Source organism: Erithacus rubecula (genome assembly GCF_903797595.1).
Source record: "Erithacus rubecula genome assembly, chromosome: 6".
Taxonomy (NCBI): domain Eukaryota; kingdom Metazoa; phylum Chordata; class Aves; order Passeriformes; family Muscicapidae; genus Erithacus; species Erithacus rubecula.
The window spans coordinates 8,299,730-8,323,451 of record NC_136688.1 but is presented as its reverse complement, the minus strand read 5'-3'; the positions used below and the strand labels follow the sequence as shown (position 1 = coordinate 8,323,451).

The window sequence follows — 23,722 nt, the reverse complement described above, 5'->3', positions numbered from 1 at the left end:
AAGTGGAACAACTCAGAGTTTGTACAGAGAACAGAGTATTTCTGAAGAGAAGATAGGAGAGGGAAAAAAAATAGAAAAATAAGGAAACAACAGCAACACGATGATTTTAAAAGAAAGTTTATTTCCAATCTGAAAGCAATTCAGAGAGGGAAGTACTGAATAAAGATGTAGCTGACATAATGCACAGCTCAGAGTTCACAGGCTCTGATCTTGCACCATTGCTCTTTGCTGTAGTCATCAGGACCATCAAGAGTTGTGTTTTAGAGATGACTCCTGCCCAGACTGAGTGTGGAACTGTGTCCCCTGTGACACCTGCAATTAGCACGAGCAGCCCAAGGAGCAGCATAAAGAGCCCCACGGAGCCAATTCCCTCCCAGAGAGCACTTGAGCAGTGGACATCACCACAGGAGGAGGAAGCTGAGAGAGGAGGAGGCTGCAGGCTTCCACTGTGCCACACTCTCCCAGCCAAATCATCCCAAATTCTCTGAAGCTGAGTAAAGTGCACCTTTGTACTGCTACAGACCATGCAGACTCAAGCCCTGGTTCTTCCAGCAGATGTAACAGCACACAAACTGATGTCTAGGCAGTGCCTGACTGATATTCCTACAAATTTGAGTGGCTTAACGATTTTCATGATATATATTTGCAAAATTGGCTTCTTTTCCTTTTGGAATACTTGTTTTGAAGGTGCACTGAAGATTTTGCTACTAGAAATGTTTATCTGGAGCAGCACACACTCACAGGCAAACAGCTGCTTTTAACTAGGAGCTTTCAAGCTCAAGGAAACCATTGTTTCCAACTTTTGTGGGAAGCAGGGGAAGTCAAATAATGATGAATGGGGAAGAAATAGAACAATGGCCAATTTGTCTGGCTGTCAGAACTGCCAGAGAAGTGGTATTGCCATCTTGTCAGGATTCCTGCACTTGCAAGCTCACCCTAAATCCTGCAAAACCACTTCCATCCAAGTGGAAGAGTTCTGCCAAAAACCCATTCTACATCAGCTAGCACAATTCACCTCATTATGAGAGTTCACCTTACCTTGAGAGGTGCAAATGGAGTGAAAGAGCAGAAGGGCAAGAAGGTCAAGTTGCTTTTTTGAAGAACAGAAACACTACAGCCACCTGTGCCAAGGCTGTTGGTAGAGAAATGAGGGCAGAGAGATCTTTGCTGTTTTCCCAGCTTTTATCTTGGCTTTCAGCAGGTACCCAGGGACCAGTGTGCTTATCACCAGTGCCAGCAATGGCATTCCAGTGTTCACACCAGACTTGGCATATACAGAGACAGCAGGTCCCAGTGGGAATGTGCCAACTGGGAGATGTTGTGTCTGTGCCACTGACAGCCTAAAGGTGAGCAGTTTAAAGATTATTTTATCTGGGGTTGTGCTGCTAACAGCTGCTGTTAGCTGGCAACCTCTTTCTCTTCAATTACAAGGTCCAGAGTTAAATGAGTTTTATATCAAAAATGGACTTTGTATATCCAAAGACATGCCAATAGCTGATGCTGCCAGTCCTTGTTCTCTTTTTAGTCTATAGTCTGCAGGCAGAGAGGACATTTCTCAGGGATTTATTCACCCAGGAACTCTAAATAATAACAGCAAGAGAACAAGGTAGAGAATAGAAAGTGGAATTTGACAGCATTAGGGTTTCCACAAAGTAAAGAAGAGCTTCTGGATCCAAAATCTCAGAATTTCAGGGAAGATCTGAAGGTACTCAGAAGTTAAAATGTACAATGTACATTTAGAAAGTACAGGTTGTGCCAAGCTCAATACAACTCAGTAATTCTCTATGACTATGAGAACACACACTCATGACAGCTTTTTGTGACTCCCCTTTTTTCCTTGCAAGTCAACCTCTTAACACTTGAAATCTGCTTAACAAGAAAATGGCAAAATAATTTGTTCCTGAGAGTTGTATTCATGTAAGAAATTTTCTCCAAAACATGTGAAAAGTGGAAGAGATAGAATAATTGCCATGACTGAAACAGGTACAATAAGAATGTCCCATTCCTTTGTTGAGGTCAAATTACAATTATCAAAATAGAAAGATTTTGTACCAGCAATTAAAAACCTCACAATGTCTAATACAGAGAAACTAAGTAGTCAATAGTCATAACACTACTAATTTACCTCTCTCCCTAACCTGTTTCCTTTTTTCTCCTTCAGAGAACATGCACAACCATAAAAGAGGTACTGTGCCTTTTTTTCAAATCTACTACTCTTCTTTTAACTTTTTATGTGCACCATTTAAGGTAAGACATTTTACAAACATTTTTAGGTGTACAGATACAAAGATTTTTTAAAAATCCGCCTCTTCCTGTCTTGAATGTATGTTTAAAAACAAAAAGCAGCTAATCCCACCTGTCCCACAAACCATTCTTGCAGTTTCTGATTTTTCAGTCATTACAACCTATATTCAAATCTGAATTAGCCCTACACCAAGGCAAAGCCCCCACTGGAGATGTAGCTTTGGACCATTGTTGTGTCTCCAGGAGATTTTTACATCCCTGTGGGGAGTTTCTGTTGTGCCAGCAGACCTGCCACATGTTGGGAAGTCAGACTCTTTCCCTCATCTTGACCAAGATGCCTGTTCAGGAACCTCTCAGCAAATTCTACAGAACCAAGCAGAAACACGGTGGAGAGTCTAAAAGACTCTTGAAAAATAAGTAAAAAGCAGCAGCCAGTCAACCTAAAGGTTGATGATGGATTTAAACAAAAAAAAAAGGGTAAAACACTGGGGGTTTTGACAATCAGATAAGATAGTTTTTACTTACAGGAGAAGTTTCACACAGTTACTTGCCCTGAAAGTGTAAATGGTTTGTCATTCTTGTGAGCAAAATGCTGTAAATAATTAAACAGAAGAGTAATAATCCAAAGAAAATCTCTAATTGTTTCAGGACCTGAGATGGATTGGATTTAAGGGGATCACATTTCCAGCAGAGATAAATATACACAGACTGTGTAGGACCAAGGGCTCACTTGCTGATACAGGCTTCTATGTTTATTAGGATAATTAATATAGCCTTGTTATGTTTATTGGGATAATTGAAGTCTGCTTTGAATATAACCCTCAGTTAGAAAGTCTGGTATCACCCTGTTCCTGATAGGGTGAGGTGTCAGCCACTTAGTGCTAATGGTGATGGCCTAATGAGATTGTTAGATTTTCCTCTGGCCAACTGAACTTCTCTAGCAGAATGAAAAATAGAATCAAAGGAATGCCAAACTGATGGGGCATTTTACAATACACATAACAAGGAAAAAATGCTGGTTTCTCTGCCTCAGTTTGAGTGCAGTTTACTACCTCCAACAAAAGAACTGAAAATGGCTGTCGATTTTTGTTTTCTTGTCATAGGTGTCTATGCTTTAAAAGGTTTTTATCCATAGAGCACAGGATACTTTTGGGAAAATAGTGTTCAAATACATACTTTGCAAGGGGCCAGAGTTTGATTTTATGCATCTGCAAAGACAAGACAATTTCCATTTTTTCAAGACAAAAATGATTCATGCTGAATAAATACATCTTTTAAGGCTTTAACTCTTAATAACTGAACAGGACACAAGCTACCTGCAATTTCCAGTCTCTCAAAACCTTACTGCTTAAGAAAATAAGTTTGCATGCCACCCAAAACCTTACTCCTTAAGAAAATCCGTTTGCATGCTACCCAAATATTAATGACATGTCACCTGTGCTGTTTGAAAATTACTCAGAAAATTTGTTTTCATTCAATGACTAACTGAGAGTGAACAGGTTTGTTATGGGGCACTTCTGCATCTTGGTAATGTGTAGAGTCAGACAAATCTCCACAGCTCAGGAGGTGGAGATTCAGCAAGATTTCCGATGGGATCTTTACTCGAGGCTCAGCTCCCAGCCCAGCCTGCTGCCCTGGGCTGGGCACACCCGCACTGTCTCACACCCGGCTCGGCCGTGTCGGCAGCTGAGCTGGCTCATCGCACGGCGCTGTTTACAGCAGGATTTGCTCCTATGAAAACCATCAGCCCTTCAGGGTAAAAGCCGTCCTGTTGTTATGCAGTGTGTCTGGCACAAGAGGTCATCAGCCTGGAGCACCGAAAATAATCACCTCTTTTACTAGCAGAGATAGCACTATTTACTACAGGAAAGCAAAGCCCCCCATAGGGAAAAACTGGAGAAATACTAAACAGGGAAGAGCTGACTGCGACGTCTGGAAAGACATTCCTTTATGGGGAGAATGGGTATGGGCCCGGAATTGAAATAGAAAAATCGTGACTGCAAATGTGGGAGTTAGTCTGTAAGAGGCAGTGATATCCTGAGCTGATTTTTACAGGGTTCATCTTTTATAAGTTATTTCTTTCTGATATGCCAAAGCATTCCCTTTGAGACAATTTGCAAGAGTAGAATCCGTGGGTAAAATATAGATTTCTACAGCCAAACACCCAGTCCTGGCATTTTCTTTTCTTCCTCTTCCTGAAATCCTTTTTGCCAATTTTCCTATTTATCTAACCCGATCTTGTCCTGTCTAAACTCCACTAGAGGACCTTCCTGCAACCAAAACAGCTCCTTCCACTCCTGCCTGAATGGAAAAAATCACCAAGGTCTCTCCGTGCAGAGATGAGTCTGTTAAGAAGGCAGACCTTGCAGCTAAGGCACACAATCACCTCAGCTTCTCTTTAAACACCAAGCAGTCTAAGTCACTCTACCTTATTTATTCAGTAAGTTTTCCTTTGCAGAGGTAGCTAGCAAAACATGGAACCACCACCTTTGACCTGGGAATTTTGCAAGAGTAGCTGGTAAGGTTAGAGTCACAGAAATAATTTAAAAAACACTACAGTTTTTCTGAATGAGCTGGTTGTGATTTAACACCTTGCAGCAAACCAACTTGTATGAAAGAGAAAGAATACTCACATTTGTACAGTGGTCATGAAATGTCCTGGGAAATCACAAGAAGTAAGAACTGAAGTTATTTCTTTAAGTCAAATCCACCTTTCCAGCCACCGTTTCCAGAAACTATTAGCAATAAAATTTAAGGAAAAAAAAAAAAAACCTTGAGCATTCACATCAAATGATACAACTTTAATTTCTAAAAGGTGATAAGTACTAAGAAACTGATCTAGTTGACAGGCAATTAATCCTCCTTGCATAGTACATTTATCTCCATGGGATATCAAGATTTACAACATTTCAGAAAAACTGGCACCTAAGTGAGCAAGCAACCTCAATCCTATACAAAAGTTACAGACAACCTAAATATTTCAAGTTTTACTTTGTAATTTATGCAGAGAATACCCTTTGCTTTGTCCCCATCTATCCCACAGTACTGTATTCTCTCACTGCACTTTACAGCTGGCTTCTGTGTAGAACACATGAAAGGCTGCAACCCACACTGATACAGTAATTCACAATTAATTGGCTCATTCTATTGAAACTTGGCCTTTCTGAGGTCAAATACCTCAAGGTATTTAGTTCTGGACTTTATTTTTTCATGTAGGATGTGCACCTCACAATATTTGGGATTCCTTAGTAAAGATTTTTGTCCAGAGGCTTTCAGTCCTTCCCTTGAGAAGGGAAAAAGTGAGGGTTCAGTTTCAGAAGTGCTTTTGACACTAATCTAAAATGAGCACTGAATCTTACAGAAAGCCAAAAATTTTTACCTTGCTTAACCAGCTTGCTAACAAGACAAGAGTAAAAACACTTCTTCATATAAAAAAAAAAAATGTAAAGTACATTTTGCTGTGTGTATCAACATATCTACAATGGACTTTTTCCTTTACAGAATGATAGTTGGAGAGGAGCACTGTACTTACATCATCATGAATCCCTTTTTTCTAGTAACTTGTGTCCTGATTTTCAAAAGCACTGATTATCAGCACATCCTAGGTACTGAATGGTAGCAGCAGGCACTCAGAACTGTTGAAAATAGACTATTAGTACTTGTACTTTTGCTGCAAATGCACCATTTGAAAATAGTTCTCTTGAAAATGGGTAACTTCACTTTTTAGTGAAAATCACTCTTGTAGTGTTTTAGAACGTCTGAAATAACTATTACCATTATTTGCTTAATATACTATAGTGTATAATCAAAATTAATGTCAAAAAATTAAGTTTATGATAAATAAACTTTGGAAAAATTTATACAAGGCCGTAAATAAATAATTTGAACTTCAGTCTCAGTAAGAAGTAAAACAATACGTCACACAACAATACCATCCTATCTAAACAATACAATCTTGCTATATTTTATTGCATAATAATTTGAGAGTAACATCTTAAGTAAAATATGTAAAGAAACAAAATCATTAGATTTACTTTCTTTAATATTGAACAACCAGCTCTTTGTACATAATCCAATTTAAAGATAATATAATTAGCACTTCCAGCATTAACAGTCCATATTTACAATGGATGAGATGGGGTAGATAATCTAAAGAGTATTCAAATCCATATGAAACAAATCAAAATACGAAGATTTACAGTAGTAGGCTCAAAATCCAAGACTTTTCCATTAATGGAATGCAATTTCAAAAGGCTTTGTTGCCTTTATTACTTGTAAGGGTTCCTGAAATGGTTATTTAAACAGCTGAAATCTTCAGTAATGCCTTCATTATTTGTACATGACATGAAAAATTAATTCCAATATTTCTGTTTTTTACTTGCTTGTAGACCAGTCTGAAATCTGATGAAAGGATAACAAGGAAGTTTACTATACAATCCTAATTCCATATTCCTGAACGCAACGGTTGGAAGTAGATGATGTCAGTCCATTCCAAGGGTTATGTACACAAAACTTAGAAAATGTTCTTCACTCTTGCATAAAATGTGTACACAGTATCAGTGAGTGGGGGACTTCAAAGTTTTTATGGGTTGTTGCTGGCATGGACCTTTGTTGGTTGAAAATAAAATACCTTTCACTCTATTGTTCTGGTAGCAGTTTTAGAAGTTAATCATCAATCCCTGGCGTTTCTCCCTGCTGTATTCTGGAGGCTATTCTAATGGCTTCTTCCAGAGACTGTTGTTCTCCAAGCTGAAATAAACACATTTAGAAAGAAATCCATAATGTTACATTTGCATAATAAATGCATCAAAAAAGATCTGAAAGTACAGATCTGGATATCAAACAATACTTCAGCCTAAATGAGTGTGATCAGTATTGTCACACCTCTGCTGGGTAATATATACCAGCAGCTATCTAATCAGCATGACAATTAAGATAGCTGCTGATAGGGGATTACACTGGGTTTCTATGTAACTACCAAATACATGTGCTTCAAAGAACTGCTGCATGATAAACACACTTCATGACCCATAAAGTAGGTGATATTTTACTTGACAGATATTACAAAGCTCAGACAAGGCTTGCAGAAATCAGTGGCTGTTGCATTACATTTTATCACTGGTAAAGCAAACAAACATCTTCATTTTTCTTAACTCTGACTCTAGAAAGTCAGCTCTTTGGAACTCCACATGACATTAATTTATAGAAAAAGTGTACAGTACAAGACAACTTGACACAATTTTGGGAAGGAATCCTTGGAGTTTTATAGTATGCTCATGGGAACACTGAAGACAACCTCAACCTTACAAAAAATGTAAAGGAAACACATGAGAGTGTAAAAGGTAAAAATCAAACTGTTTGGCCTAATGGGACAATTCTAATTATCCCTTGTTATTTTTACAGTCACTACATATCACATTCTGGATCCACTAAAATCAAGATCTCTGTTTTCACTTAATTAGGGCTTCACTAGGCTACTGGCCAGGCTACTGGCTTTACAAGTACTTCAAATGGATTAATTAATTACTATCAAAATACAAAAGAAAAGCCAATCAAACCCTCAGGAATAATCAATAGTATTTTAATTTTTAATTCTCTCTCTTCTATTTGTGCATTTTAAGTTTAATTAATGTAAAGACACTTGAGTTAATGTTCTACTGCTGGTAACAGAAGAGGGGCTTGTGCAGAGAGTGCCTGTTCTCCTTTCATTCAAAGGACCCATTGCTGAGGGTGCAAGTTACTTTTTTCTTGCTCTCATGCAAACAATTGCCTTCTGACCTGGTTTCTCTCACAGACAGTTTTGATTAGTGCAAACTTAGCTCAAAAGAGAGGAGTTCAGAATTCAGAGCTTCTCAACTTTCAACAGCATCTGACTCGCTACTTTCCATTTAACAAAGGGTAAAATAACAAATCTCTTGTTTCTGCTTGAGGATATTAATACTATTCCTTTCAATCTGAGCTCTGAAGAGCTCTTTATACCTAGAAATTACCTTTTCCTGACAGTGTTTGAAGAATGTGAGGAACTATTTACAGAGGCTGCTTGGGCACATAACAGGAGGTCACTATTTCCAGAGATTTCTGATTATTCATTTTTCTATATAACTGTTTGCACTATTTTGCTATTAGCATTTCAAGGTTCAAATAACAAATCTGCTCATTTTATAAGTTCATAGCAATTTATCCTTGAGAGTTTGGCTTTCTAGGTATCAACCCCACATATAAAGCTAAAGGATGAACAAAAGCACTTTTTCACCTGTGAGAAACCTGTGAGTTCACTAATAACCCAGTTGACCTGAAATCTGGCCCTCCCCCAGCCTTCCCCTTTTTTCAGAGATCTATGAGTAGATTTGGAAAAGCAGATGCTATTTAGATGGCCTAAATATTATTTTAAATATGAGATCATATGTTTGTGGGCTATTTTTTTTTCAGGGAAACCAAGTTTATTCAAATACTTTAATTACTTGACTAGGTACCTTCTAACTCTAGAAGTATGAAACACTCCAAAAAAAACCCCACAAACCAAACCAACCAAATTATCCCCATCATACCTGTACTGCAATTTGTGTCCCATTGGATGTAGCCAACAATGTAACAGGTCTAGTTTCTGTAGTCACTAGATGGTGTCCGTGCTGCTGGTGTCCCATTTCTGAGGAGGCACTGTGAAATGCTGCTAAGTCTTGGGCCACAATGGCAACCTTCAGGACAAAGGGACACAATCACCTGCCTGGCAGATCTGTTCCTGCTCCTCACCTCCTGCCACCACTGCCTTCACAGTTACATTGAAAGCTGGGATTGCTCATGAGCATAATTGTATTGTGCAAAAGAAAAGCTGACATAATTGTGTTCTCCAAATTATCTACTAGCTCTTAAAATATAAACATCCTCAGGACTGCAGCAATTCAATAAATGCACCTACAGACCTGTGACTATCTACACAGAGATTAACAACTATCTTCATTTTCATGTGGTGCAATTTTAAAACAGTAGAATGCATTTTAACTTAAAGATAACATTATATTTGTACTAGAAAGTTAGCTGTTTTATCATTAAAAACTGACCCACAGATGTATACTTACACAAGTGTTTCCCATCTGCCAAATAAATTACAGTCCCATGATATTAACCAATGAAACTACAGTTCATACTGGATTCTGTACTTAGTTCTGCCACTCATTCACTATGTGACTTTGGGGAAAATGCTTGGCATTTCTAGGTCTTATTTTAGACACCTAAATGAATCATTGGAGTGGTACCTCAGATTTTTTTCTGGGTGCCCATTTGTTTTAAGACATTGCACCATCTGCTGAGGTACAGCAGAGGAGTGGAACACCTCAGTCACTGAGGAGAGAATGTGCAGAGATAACCAGTCATGGTCCCCAAGGGCTGTGTCAGGCTTGCAGACAGTGCCTCACCTGCTGTCCCTCGGTGCCCTCGGCAGTGACCATGGCCACCGAGTGCGTGCCCGCCGAGGAGATGACGGCGTCGTGGGCAGGGACGGTGATGGTGGTGCCATCCTGTGTCACCATGGTGATGGTATTGCCAATGGCCTGCATGTCTGCCTGGGAGATGTTCACCTGCAACACACAGCAGCTCCTGAGCCAGGGCAGGGCTGGCTGCTCTCAGCTCAGAGCCCTCCTTCCACCTGCCCCACGGCTGGCAGGTATCAGTTCATGACCTTCCAGATGCACTTACCTGGTTCTGTAAACAGTTTGGCTCTCAGCAGTAGAAAGAGGCTCATACTTAATCCCAGAGCCTGCAATTCCATGTTAATCAGAGAGTATCCCAAATAACAGCACCATAGGTTATCTATGCACGTGTCTTAGACAGAGGTCAATGGGATTCAAGGCTGTACCACCTGACATACTTTTATCTTGATGGCAACATTAAAGAGCCCTATGAGGGCTTAGAATTTAAGCCACAAATAAACAATCCATAACAAATTAATTATATAAATTACTGATGTCCCCAGTGTAAATGTATTAGGGCATCAGATATAATTTGATGTCTGATTTACAAGGTAATAAATCCCAGAACTGAAGTCAAGCTGAAATATAATTTAAATGTAAGAATTCTATGTCAAGGCTTCTGCAGGCCTTAATTTTAGAGGGTAAAAATCCAGTTACTTAGTATTGCTGCAATGGCCAGAGCTGGCAATATAACAGGCCCCTTAGATATTTTATTTCAGTCTGAATTCAGAATATATCTTTCATATGTTACTGGTATTTCAGCTGCCCTGCCAGCTGATATAGAAACTTTTTCCCAAAAGGCTTCAATATACTGCTACAGTGAATTGAGAGTTGTGCTGAAATCCCCTTCCAAATTAATTTCATATGAAATCCTTGAAAATATGTATCCATGGAAAACCTTAAAAAAAGGCAACCATAGGAATGTTCAAGTGGAAAACAGTATCAAAGGATTCCTTATCCTTTAGTTTATGTTAGAAACTGCACACTACCAACCAAACTGCTTGTAAAGGAAGCACCTGGACTGAGAAGACTTCCCACCCCTCAACACCCCAAAGTGTGTGCAGACAAGACAGTGAAGATGCCTGTCAGATATTAACAGCATAATCTGGGAATCATGAGAAACTTCAGAAACAGGCTGTATATAGCAGTTGTTAAAATATAAATGAATCCTGTGTTATTTCAGAAGCTACAAACCTGTGCCTCAACTGCCAGCATGGCTTTGTCAGCACCTAAGCACTGTAGTTACTTACATGTTGGGTTCCATCCTGGGATATTAGTGCTACTTGCTGGCCTAATCCCGACTGAGTAACTGTAGCAACCTGTGCAGAAATGACATCTTCTCCCTCCACACCTGTCACGTAGGTGATCTGGGAGCCTTTGAGCACATCTTCACCTTGACCTGGTGGACACAAAGAAGGCAAGAGGATACTCTAAATGCTCCCAGGACAGCAAAACCAAGGATTAAGTCTCAGTCTTGTCTGCAGGTTTTAAACACTCCATCAGAAAAATTTAGTGGAAACATGAGGAAAAAAAAAAAAGGAGGAAAAATACCAGAAGCAAGTCAGAAAGTCTTGTTTTGGGAACATGGGATATAATCTTCTAGCAATGAGTCTAAAGACACATTAATACTACATATACATTTAGTTTGTAAGCAAATATTAAAATGTGACAAACATTTCTAATTTATTTGTTAAATGTTAACCTCTCCATGCAAGGAACTCCATGCAAACACAACTGGATTTTTTTTTTAAAGTTATTAATTAACAAACATGCAGAAGAACATAGCGATGCCTTTGAGTGAAGATTTAAGTCAGTTCATTATCTTGATAAATGTTTAACCTCAGCAAACAAATGTTATCATTTCTTTAGAGGAAGGAATTAAGCTATAGCAAGTCTGCTTGAGGCATTCAGCACAGTTTCCCAAGAACATGCAGCAAAACAACTTTTCTAACCAAAACAGTTATGTGTGGATATTTCTGATCTTCAGGCACATTTAAAAATCACAATTTTACAAGTGTCTGTCCTATCACAGTATTTCCTTCAGTCTTATCCTTTACAGTCATAGGATTCAATACTCATGATAGCATGAACAGCATACTCTGAAGAGTACTGCAGCACAGCAGCTCCTTTCCATCTCTGCCTCTAGGACAGTTGACAGAAACTGCTCTAAACCACAGCAAAACCAGCCCATATCACTGTGCTGCAAAAAGAGTTTTTTTTCCTCAAGGCAGAACCTTTACTCCCACACAAAAAATTGTCACCTATCATGGCTTTTTACATATATATGTATATATATACACACATACTCTTTGAAAAACCCTTAACAAAAGTCCAGTAAGTTGTAATCAGTTTAGAGTGTCTCTGGTTCCTTCCCCACATTCATGTTTTTAACAGGATGTTTTTAGCAGGTTTGCTGAGACTGCAACTCAGATTTCTCTTTTAACCCCACAGCTGCTATAAATGAGTTTATCTGGCCAATTACCATACAATTTCTGTTTACAAGCTGCCTACCACTCTAAAAAGCCTTACAGAGAAATTACGATATCTTTTTTAAGTACTTTAACTTTTAACTTATGCTTTAATTTTGCTGGCTGTCAAAAATCCCCCAGCAAAACACCATCCAGCCCATTTTTAATTTTTATTTTTTTTAAAACTAGAGATTCAAAGGCTGCAATTCTAACCTGGAGGTGGCTCAAAGAAAGCCTCTTGTTCTTCCTCAATGGGCTCTGTGTCGTTGTGTGCTGTCCGTTTGTGCATAGCAAGGGTAGAGATCTGCTTGTAGGTCTTCCCACAGTGATTGCAGTTGTATGGTTTGGAATGAGTATGTACAACATGATGTTTGTATAAACTGGAATACTCTGTGAAACGTTTGTCACAGCCAGGAACTGTACAGACATAAGGCTTCTCCCCTGCACAGCAAAATAAAAGGTATAAAGAGAACTTTATTCATGATGCACAGGAAAAATTGTCAGTTAATTATATTTAGGAACAAACCTTCATTACCAACCATACTTTAATTTCAAAGGCAACAGAGAAGCTCAACCTCACAAAGTTTACCAATGCAACATCTTACTGTCTTTTTTTAAGAATTATTGCCAGTACAAGTTGGGCCCATTTTTCTCTACCATTCAATCTAAAACATCCTTCTGATGAAGGCAGAATGATACAGGCTGAGAGCTGCAATTTCAGTTTGTCATTGTATTGAGAATGTTGTTCTTTTATTACTGGAAGCCCCATAGTTTCCCTCGATGAACAGGTATATTGATTGACTAGTATCACTTTTGAGTATTGAAAGCTCTGAAGAAATCCATAGGAAGTATGTGTATAAACAATTATGGTTTCATACAGAAACACCTTCCATTTAAAAATCAATGAAGCAAGTGTCCAAATTACACTGCAAACAAAAAATATCAACTGAGATAGAAAATGTCCCTCTATGAATCTTGTCTGTTTCTATAAAATATGTTATGCTACCAAGCTGATATGGCTATCACTGGCTTCTACATTTTAGAGAAGAATTTGTGCTTATTATTTCTGCTCACTAACTCTGAAAATCAAATTAGATAAGTATTTTCACATCAGTCTATAAAAAAGGAAGTTTTGACCACAGTTCCAGCAGCAAGAAAAATACAGCTGGGATGAAAGGGTGACTCATAACAGTGAGCCAAAGTTAAGCTCAGACTTGTCCTTTACTGGTATTTATTTAAGAAACAGCTCACAAAGGAGGCAAGCCTCAGAATCATAAGGATTCAGCCCAAGTTCCAAGTTTTTAAAAAACTTGGTGTCCAAAACAAAATTACTCTGCCTTGACAGCAAGGTGGCAAATCTAACTGGTTAAATAACCTCAGTAGAAGGGAGAGGAGGTCCAAACAGAATTACCAAGCCAAGTCATATAAACATGACTATACCCAATTAACCCACCAAAACACTGATCACAAGAATGACACAATCTCCCAAGCAGATTCCACTTCAAAATACAATAAATCTCTGATGTACCTGTGTGTATTCTCACATGATTCTTATAATTAGTTGCACTGGCAAAAGCTCTCCCACATCCTGGCTCTGTACAGTAGTAAGGCCTTTCACCTGTATGTGTCCTGATGTGAACCTTTCTAATATTAGATGTTGTGAATGACCTGCCACATCCTTCAAAGGGACACTTAAAAGGCCTTTCACCTGAAAAAGAAGACAAGAAAAGGTACATATGCAAGGGTTACAAAAAAAAAAAAAAAAGAAAATCCTAAGTTACATTTAGACTTGAGTGTAGGAACCTAAAGCTTCCTAATTTTATCTTTGAGACCTTCAGTCAGAAACACCATGAACATGCCACCGTGGAGTGTTCTAGTTGAGCCAAAACTAACAAAATTCAGGAAATTCAGACAGGCTGTAAGCTAAATTATGAAGCACTTAGATTAATACTTGAACATGTACTTTAATAGACTCAGTTGCTTGGATTAGTTTCTACACTGCCCATAATCCAACAACGATTTAACAACCTTCCCAATTCATACATGCATTCTCCAAATCAAGTGTATCATACCACTGACATTTGACAATTATTAATTCTTCTAATGAAAAAGTACTTTCATGATTCAACATATAACCAGGATAAACATGGATTAGTAAAACTTGTTATAGAAAGCACTTAACCTTCAAAAAGAACAACTTTCTATAGAGAAGCAGCTATGAAACTCAAGTTTCAAACCCCCAGACCAAACCAAATCACAAATATCAGATTCTTTTAGAGTAAGTCTCTTCATGTAATACAGGTTTAAGCACAATAACTTACATCCCTGCACCAAAGCATTTCACTGTGAATAGCAGACAAGGCCAACCAATAATACTGCCATAACCCTGACCTTTCAGATCTACCAAAGCACACGGAGGAGAGCAATGAGGGTTAAATTTGGATACTTCCGAGCCACTGACAGGCTGTCCTAGTCTAATTTCCCACTTCTTCAGCCAAGTACATTCCACACACTGTGCTGCTTACCAAAGAGCAGAATCTGAGAGCAAGAGAGAGCAGAACACCCCTACAGATACAATAGGTACTTAATAACAAAACAACAAGTCCTGATAGACAGTAATACCACGAAACTCCAAAGCAATTCGCTCCTTGGCAGAGGAAACTACTATTCACTCCTCGGGGCAGCTGTTTTGGGAAGGTTCTCCAGCTTCCTGCCAAGGCAGTGTGTACTCCCTGTGAGCCTCAGTGTTGTGTTACCATGGCTCCCCTAATCCTGGCTTCAGCCAGGACCCCAAACACGTCTGAAAGCAGCAGAGCCAACCCCACCCAGCAACAGACCCCGCACTGGAAACCACAGCAGATCGCTGTCCAACAATGCCCGCAGGAATGTCACCAGACCGGTCCCTGAAGGGCCCTTTTCAAATTCTAATGTCCTTCCTAGCAAAGCGACCAGTTTCCAGGTGACAGAGAATTCCAGCTCTAGAAATGCAAAGCCTTGAAGCTCTACCCCACTGCAGCACGAGGTACCATCCACAGCAGTTTTCTGATCCCAGAGTCATGGAGAAAGCCAAGGCAAGCATCTGATGGCACTGAAAGCGAGACTTGACTCTACTGACAGAGGGGGAAAGCCATCTGTGCCTAAAACGGGCAGAAAAGGAAGCAAACACTGCCCTGATGTCCCTGCTAAAGGAAGGGAGAGTTTTCACAGCCATGGCAGAGCCCGGACCTGCCTCCCCAGTGCCCTGCTGCAGCCTGCCCAAGGCATCATCAGCACACACTGCTCCATCCACCTGCACGAAGCAGCTGCTGCCATTCTGCTCTCCTTCTACAGCTCCCTGAAAACACTCACATCTCAAATAAGACACCTCTGGCCCCTGGTCTGCTGGGAGATTATCATGTTATTACTAATACTGTTCAGGTGGGTAGGTTACATAGGGCTGGCTCAAATCCTTTGTCTCAGTTGCTGAACAGAGATTAGATTACCACACACCTTCTGAGGCCATAACAAAGGAAAGAAAACAGTCCACAGCTAATAAAGTTGTCCATGCTACAAAAACCTTTCAGTTCACAGTCTGTATTTGATGCAGTGTATACCAACAGTTCTCTTCTAGAACTGAGATGGTATGTGTTCACCCTGATGTTTAAAAATCAAGATAGCACTAATCCCAGCAATATTTTTGTGTATGGAAGTCCAAAATAGAAGTAATATCTTAGTGTAATTCTGAGTTTTTACAATTTTTATTGCCTATATTTACATGCCACCCCTCCAATATTATTATTACTTTTAATTGAAAAAAAATCCAAACCCCTGTTTCTTTCATTTTTTTTCTTGACTCAGATTCAAACAGTGCACTGGAAAAGCTTGTCAGTGTTCTAGCAGAGACAAATATATTTAATGGAATAGGTTAGCAAATGATAGATTGTTCTTCCTACATTTAAGGGTTGTTTTTCTTATTTTTTTTTTTCTTTTGGAAGATCACAGGCACAAAGAAGACATCGTACAAATTTGTTTACACATGTGTGCACCCACAGAGTTTTGCAGAGTGCAGTGTGTGCTGTCTAGAGTTTGTGGTTTGGCTTTCAATTTAATGTTTTCAGACAAAATGTAAGATTTTTTTTTTTTTTGTGCCTTTGCAAGTTCTAGTAACAGTTGGTTTTCTATAATATTTTTGTTTTTCAGATGGAGGAAGAGATGGAAAAATGAGGATAACAAGCTCAGAATATCAACGTTCATGAAGCTGGCATGTGAGTTATATTAAAGCACCAAAACTGAGGAGCACTGAAGCCATTTCTAAAAGGCAGATTACTGAGGAAAAGTTCCTTGTTCTCTTACAGCTGCAGATGAAACTGTAAAGGCAATGAGACTCAGCGATAATGTAAAAGTTAGTGCATTTGCAATAGCAGTGTGAATGCTTAAACATTTTTTCCAAGCAAAGCATGCTGGATTTGCAGCAAATGAGCTCACTGGCCTTCAGAAAGAGAACATACCCAGGCTGATTTTGTCAGTATAAAGCCACAGAATGAGAAGAGAGAACAGGAGGATGAGCAGGAAAGGAGAGTGAGCTGGCAGTACCTGTGTGGGTGCGGATGTGCTTCTGCAGGTCTCCAGAGGTCTTGAAGGACTTGGTGCAGTTCTCCTCTGTGCACCGGTACGGCTTCTCTCCCGTGTGCGTCCGCACGTGACTCTTCAGCCCGTACCCTGGCATCACAAAGGATGTTACCCCAGCCTCAGCACAGTCAGGGTGCCCATCAACCACAGCAGCAAAAACTCTGCTTGCCATGCCCATCAGGAACACAGCTGAGTAAAAGTTATCTGCCATTCTTAGCAGCAGAACTCTAGATAACATTTTAGAAATTCTTTGGTTCTCTTTTTTGAAGGAAATACGTTTCCATAATGCTGCTTCTTCCCTTCAGAAGAATCAACTGCAATTATTATAATGTGGACAAATATTTATTCTGCCTTCTGAGGAAGCCATTGATGGATTCCATCTAGTTTTTATCTCTTCTCACTACTGTCATCAAAATGACATTTAATTATTTGCTCATAGGAAAAGCAATAACCACTAATGAAGTCAGCAGTAAAATCACATATACAGGTACTAATCAAGAGCAGCCATAGACACTCATTTAGATTACTTTTAGGAACTTATCATCATCAACAACTCTACCACTCTGAAGGGAACTTTGGATCAGGCCCACTATAAATTATTTTGCAATGAGCATTTAACCAAGATTTTCCTTTCAGCACTTCCCTGAAAAGATCATTTTAGAAAATGAACCTGAATTTTGCTAGCTGAAAAGATGCCTTTTTATTTTTTTTGTAAGTTGTCCCAACCAACTTAACAGTTTAAAAAGGCAATATTAAAAACTTACTTTATTCACAAACACAAACAAGCAGGAGGAGCTAGTCTGCAAAAGATTACCTGTTGCAAAGGCTTTGCCACATCCAGGATGTTCACATTGGTATGGTCTGTCTCCTGTGTGAGATCTTTCATGCACCTGTTGACATTCAATACAGTGACTTAATGAAATGTTGTATCTGGTTACTTCAGCACAGAAATAGCTCAGTCTCAAAGCAAATGTATTTTATTTATCTTACTAAGATTCACACTGAAGCGTCTGTTTATATCAGTGATGAAAAAATAATGAAATACGGTAACAGTATTTTCCTAAAACTAAAGATGCCTCTTTCCAAGGTCTAACCTGATCCTGTTTGGCACAGAACACTTCTGTAAATACATGTAGAGTTGCCATCATGCACTACATTAAAGACAGGAGGCAAATATGCCTCAGAGGCCACTCTCTCTGATTTTTGACTCCACTGACTGCTTTCAATGATGCTCTTATATTGCACAAAACCTCTACAGCAAGGACATCACTTTAGCAAGTGACTCATAAAGCCAACCCCTCACTGACTCCTGCAGTCAGAGACAAAGCAGCACTGTGAGGAGGTTACCTCATCATCAGCCTCAGCTGGAATGTGAGCAGCCCCATACCATTTACCATTTCAGTAATTCCTTGACTTAATTTAAAAAGGGAAGAGAATTAAGAAGTTGCCATCTGTGAAGATATTCCAGCTTTTCACTTTGAATATTAGTTTTGAAGAGTCTCACTTTGTACTATGATGGTGAAATACTTGAAAAAGTGGAATTTTTGCATGATCATGCATACATATAACATTGATAAAGTGAATGCTGGATTCAGAATTTTTGTGACACTGCTGGTAGAAACATTCTCAACATGCTGGCAATACAGCAGTTGAACATTGTCCCAGAACACCAAACTCAGCTGAGCACCACCAATTACTGTAAAATCAATCCAATGAACATTTCACAAAACAGCCCCATTGCAACTGGCTCTCTCTCAATTTCTATTACTTTTAACCACATAATCTTAAAAAAAAAAAAAATCATATTTATAAAGTAGCAGTGCACATTTTACATCTCATCACCTTAAGATGGTGAGCTGTTGTGTACAGTTTTCCACAGCCATCATAATCACAGCGAAAGGCTTTCTCTCCAGTCTGTTGAGATTTTGCAGTCACTCTTGTTCCATGTCCTTGCAAGACAATCTTAAGTGAAAGAGAAAAAAAAAATTAAAAACCCCAACCACATACTAAAAAAGGAACAACCAAAATGGATCAGAGAAGTTACACACTTTATTTTACTATCAAGCCAGTGTTGATTCCGACAGGTTTCTTGTTTCTCTTTGCTTTTGCTATGCCATGTATTTTTGAGTCCTCAACAAATAAACTAAAAATAAACCACTGAAAATCATGATGGAAACAGTAAAACATATTTACTTGTACCTAGCAAATTTAAAAGCTTGAATATTGAGTCAAATAACAAAGACAAATAATTCAAAATACAAGCACAATGGTAAAATGATCCAATTAGTAGACAAGTCAGATTATATCTGAGGTGCTAGATCTGTTCCTAAGGGAAATTAGTTATAAATCAGACCACTTTCAAATATAAGTTTATGGAAAGGCCAAACAATAATTAAATCTCCTTAGAATGAGTACTTTTTGAAAATGAAGGAAAGCATTTTGTACTTAGTCTGCCATGCATGTATTTTGATCAAGCTAATCGGAGCATTGTGAGCCAGGTTCTACTCTCTCTTCTGGCATGACAAGAGGAAAATAAACAGCACAGCTTCAGGAAGCAACTGAAACCCCTTGCAGAGGCTTCTTTGTGCACTGACATGCAAGAAACATTCATAGACTGAGCACAGAGGCAGAAGCCCAGACATCATCATTCCATACAACTCTGTGCAAAGCAATCGAGGCTGTTTTACACAGTCTGTCCTTTTAAATCACCTCCCTTTTGTTACACATCCAATTCTATTCCAAACTGTCAAAAGAACATCTCACAGGATGGATGAGGAGACAATACTCTCAGCATAAAATAGAGTCAGGTGCAGCAGATTGCTCACACCCATATCCCAATGGGTTCTGAATAGCTCTAAGGATGGAGATTCCTGAAGTCTGTTCCCAATGTTCACATTCCCAACTAATTCTTCTTGGCAAGTGAGGCTCTGCCAAGTGTCTCCCTTGGGCAGCTGCTCAGTGACCTGCTCCAGATTGCCTGTTGCCATTCCTGAACTCCAGAATTTTCCTCATGATGCCCTTCTGGCACATACTGAGGATGTTAGGATTTCTCATGAGGATGAGGGCCTGTGAACACAAGGCTCATTCCAGTTTTCTGAAGAAGGCTTCATCTTCTTCCTCATCATGACCTTGTGGCAGACAGTCACCACCTCAGCACCCACACTGGTCTGAGCCATCTCCCATCCCAAAGCCCTGTGCTGTTCCCATAGGAATGGCAGCTCCTGCTGCTCTCCTTCCCCACCAGGGAATCCATCACCACAGCATTTCATTCATCTGAGCCCTCCCACCAGGGAGGCTGCAGCCCTGCAACAGCACACAGATCTTTATTTCCTCTTTGAGAGAAATCACAAATTTGACTGCTAACACCTTTCCTACAGATTTTTCAGAGAGGATGGAATAACCTGTAACCTCAGACTGGTCGTAAGACTAAAGGAGCAAAGTTCAGTAAAAAATTTTTAATCAGCTGAAATGTTCAACTCCATCACTTTAGAAAATCATCTCTGGAACCACAGAGAAAAACCTCCTGATCAAGAGACCCATTGCTGATACTATTGTTTAACCTATGACAGCATGAACCACAGAAATCACTTTCATATATTAAGGGTCATGAAGAATGTGCTTGGTTGAGCACCTGCACTGAAGCACTATTTTTTTTTCCCCCTCAGTAAACCTACTACTATTTCTTTGTTGTTCCAGCATATAAAAATATGTATATACTTGCTAAGTTCTGCCATAAAGCTCAAGTATGCCAAAGTTTAAAAGAAAATGAAAACAATTCAAACAACAATGTGCTGATATCTGCAAGGAAATAACCAGCCATAATCTTACCAGTGTTAAGATGGAAACAAAAACTGGGGAGGAAGCATCTTTCAAATAATGTGGAACTTGCTGAGAGGAACTATGTATTTCAAATACTTTTAAGCAGAATGAATAAATAAATAGAATTTAAACTCCCCTATTTTCAGAGATCACAAACACATCCTGAGCTCAGAAAGGTAAAACAGAAGAAAAACAAAGATCCTGGATCAGATTTTTCTATTGCACATATAAAAGCAGAATCATATAACCAAAGTGTGTATTATGAACAGATGGGTATGACAGGTTTGAAAGGTAATAGTGAGATATCCATTTGGGCACACAGGGTCTTTTGTTTTCTCATGCAGAAATCACAAAGAGGTTTTATGCTTTTTTTCTTTGCTGAAACACCTAACTAACCACGAGCAAGTCTGAGTGACTGCTTAGCAGTGTGACATCTGTTCTCTGTGAAATTAAAAACGTTATAAATATGCACTTATTTAATTCTACATCTAAATATGAGACTATTTTATATATTATATCTTTATACATATGAATACATAATGAGTTACAAGTAGGTATCTACTTAAACCAAGATATAAGAATGATTTATATTTTCATACATAATTGACAGCTTTGGGCCCCCTTCAACTGAAGGCCAACTGTAGTCACCTTATAAGGGTCAGAATTTGAGACTAAGCCTTATTACCTTTTTAAAATATCAGATCTTGTTTTGTTTGGAACATATAATGCTCCATAAGATTGGCACATTTCCATATGGCCCATATGTTGCCATATATGTATAAGATAAAACCACATCCACATTCAGTTTGCTTTGGGGCTGAGGCCAAAATCAATATTTAGGTAGGTACTGATTACAGGTAATTTTGTTTTATAGGCTCTTACTTCAGGTAAAACCAACAGAGGTTTTATCTTTCTCTTCCTTGAATTATGCCTTTCATTTGAGTTGTATCCCTATTCCAACCTACAAGTGTGCAAACCCTCTGAATTTCTTTATTTCATTTTCTGGAATATGGTCCAATGCAGTAAATAATTAAAGTATTAGTTTTTCTCTCCTTCCACAGTCATGCCATATAGGCAACAGTGGAGTATCTGCAGCTGTAAATATTGTAAAAGATTAAAAGTAGAAAAATAAGGCTAACTGTAAGAAGTGAGCCTGTAATTATTCCTTTGACAGATAATGTATTTTGATCTTGGAAGAAGGTATTTTTCCTCATCTCCTTCATTATTTCTTAAATGCAGCAAAAAGGAGAAATGGTTTGCCCCATTCTCAATGCATTGACTTTTCCATTTTTCAATTTGTCATCTGAACACGAGGATATACAGGTTTCAGTATTTTTTAGTTGCATATTTGAAGCCCAGAATACATTTTTCTTTGGTTCTTGGCATTATAATGTATTTTATTAAAGGAAAAGACATTCTCCTTACATAATTTTATGGACCCCAGCAAAAAAAGCTTGAGACTTAGTAAGTTGCACTTGTATTTTCCACTACCCTTTGAACTTTCAGATTAATCTTTTCATATTTAAAGGTTTTTACATTTCTATGTACTAACAATATATACCCAGAAGAAGAAATGGAAGTATTTTTCTGTTCTTTAAGCATTCTCTAGGAGCAATACTCTTAACTACTGATTCCTTATAAAACCTGCTGCAAAGATCAAGGACCCTAAGAGGGCAAGTGGAATCAAAATAAGTAATTAAAGACAGAACAGTTCCAGGTCTATGTCTGGAATGGTCTCTCCTACAAGAAATGTATTAACTGGGAGAGCATTTTTCTGCTTCAAATACTATCAGAAGTCAGCTCCTTCTCTGGAAAAGAACTTCTGAAATACTTACATTCTTTATTGATGAAATACTCAGTTCAGCTTGAAAAATCTTAGAAAGCCAACATAATTTCTAATTAGCTTTTGACAGGAAAACCCTCTAGAAATTAGAAGATCTTTTAAAATTCTTGTGACAGGATTTTGTATTTAGTGAGATAATATAAACTATCTGCATAGTTTGAAATCTGCAACTTCTGAAGGGTAGAAGCAAACCCTTGTTCATGGCTACAGGACTCCCTAACATGCACCTTGCTGGGCAGAAAAAAAAATAAATTAAAAATTCATTATTTTGTGTTAAGTACATACCTGCATTTTTTTATCTTGTTCATTTTCACCTATAATTCCTGTGCTACTAACACTGTCATTTCCATCAATAGATACCTGAAAAACAAAGTTGAAATGGGAAAAACATTTACAGGTTACTTTTATTCATCTGAGAAACAGAGAGTTACAGAGGATAACTGAGGGTTTGTTATTTCATAGCTCTCTAGCTCCCTCTTGGAACATGGTTATCCCACAGTACATGAGCTTACATAAAAATCACCACTAGCAGCACCTGCATTACAGAAAAGGTCAAATGAGCACAGCAAAGTTGTTTTATAACAGGCTAGGAAGGACTGCAGGAGCTAAGGATGTAAATTAATAGACTGATAAAAATATTACAGTAAATCAATAAATTTAACAATATTGAGTTCTGACCAAAAAAACCCCCAAACATTTACTTATTTTATAATAAAGGCTCTCACTCCTTGTTAAGCAGAATGTACTTGTTTCAAACAGCACAACTGCTTTTTGAATCAAAATACCCAAGACAAAGTGTTGCATCTCAATTTGAACTAGCCAAATTACAACTAAGCAAGGACTTGGGTATTGCTACATAGATTTGTTTTTAAAGACAGTCTCCAGGAAGAGATAGGTATTGCTGTTTCCAAGGAGCTCAGAAAAATATTTGAAAGACTGTTAAATGTTAAGGAAATTTTTATTTAAATTTAAATATAAACATCCAGTTAAAAAACACCTCAAACTCTCACAAGCAGCAACTCAAAGAACAGGATGTTACTGGTCACTATATAAAAAAAATTAAAGTGAATTTTGCATAGTTTCCCATTCCTTAATTGTCTCTGTATTAAGCACAGGCATTCCCAATACTCTCTGCATCCATTATATGCAAGGCTGAGACTGATGCACCTAAGCCCAGTCTAAGTGATTTTATTCTTCTCCATTTATTCTTCTCAGCAGGAACCCTCCCTCCCCCTGCCCTTTCACCCAAGAGGCCATAGCAAGCCCCTGAGAAC

At 38.5% G+C, this 23,722-nt stretch overlaps 1 protein-coding gene across 3 annotated transcripts in view; it reads right to left on the bottom strand.

Annotated features, from left to right (window-relative positions):
• Nucleotides 1-5,024: 5,024 nt before the first annotated feature.
• Nucleotides 5,025-23,722, bottom strand: part of ZNF143 (zinc finger protein 143) — a 36,283-nt gene continuing 17,585 nt past the window's right edge. For 2 of the 3 annotated variants that reach the window (XM_079307760.1, XM_079307762.1), the window contains exons 7-16: nt 22,734-22,808; nt 18,629-18,748; nt 17,601-17,676; nt 16,751-16,876; nt 13,707-13,886; nt 12,392-12,619; nt 10,961-11,109; nt 9,657-9,818; nt 8,793-8,939; nt 5,025-6,993 (exon numbers count right to left, since the gene is read on the bottom strand). In XM_079307760.1, the coding sequence (XP_079163886.1) occupies nt 6,910-6,993; nt 8,793-8,939; nt 9,657-9,818; nt 10,961-11,109; nt 12,392-12,619; nt 13,707-13,886; nt 16,751-16,876; nt 17,601-17,676; nt 18,629-18,748; nt 22,734-22,808 (1,347 nt within the window). In that variant the 3' untranslated portion in view covers nt 5,025-6,909. The remainder of the gene's footprint in view (nt 6,994-8,792; nt 8,940-9,656; nt 9,819-10,960; nt 11,110-12,391; nt 12,620-13,706; nt 13,887-16,750; nt 16,877-17,600; nt 17,677-18,628; nt 18,749-22,733; nt 22,809-23,722) is intronic. The other variant, XM_079307761.1, reaches the window with a different exon arrangement.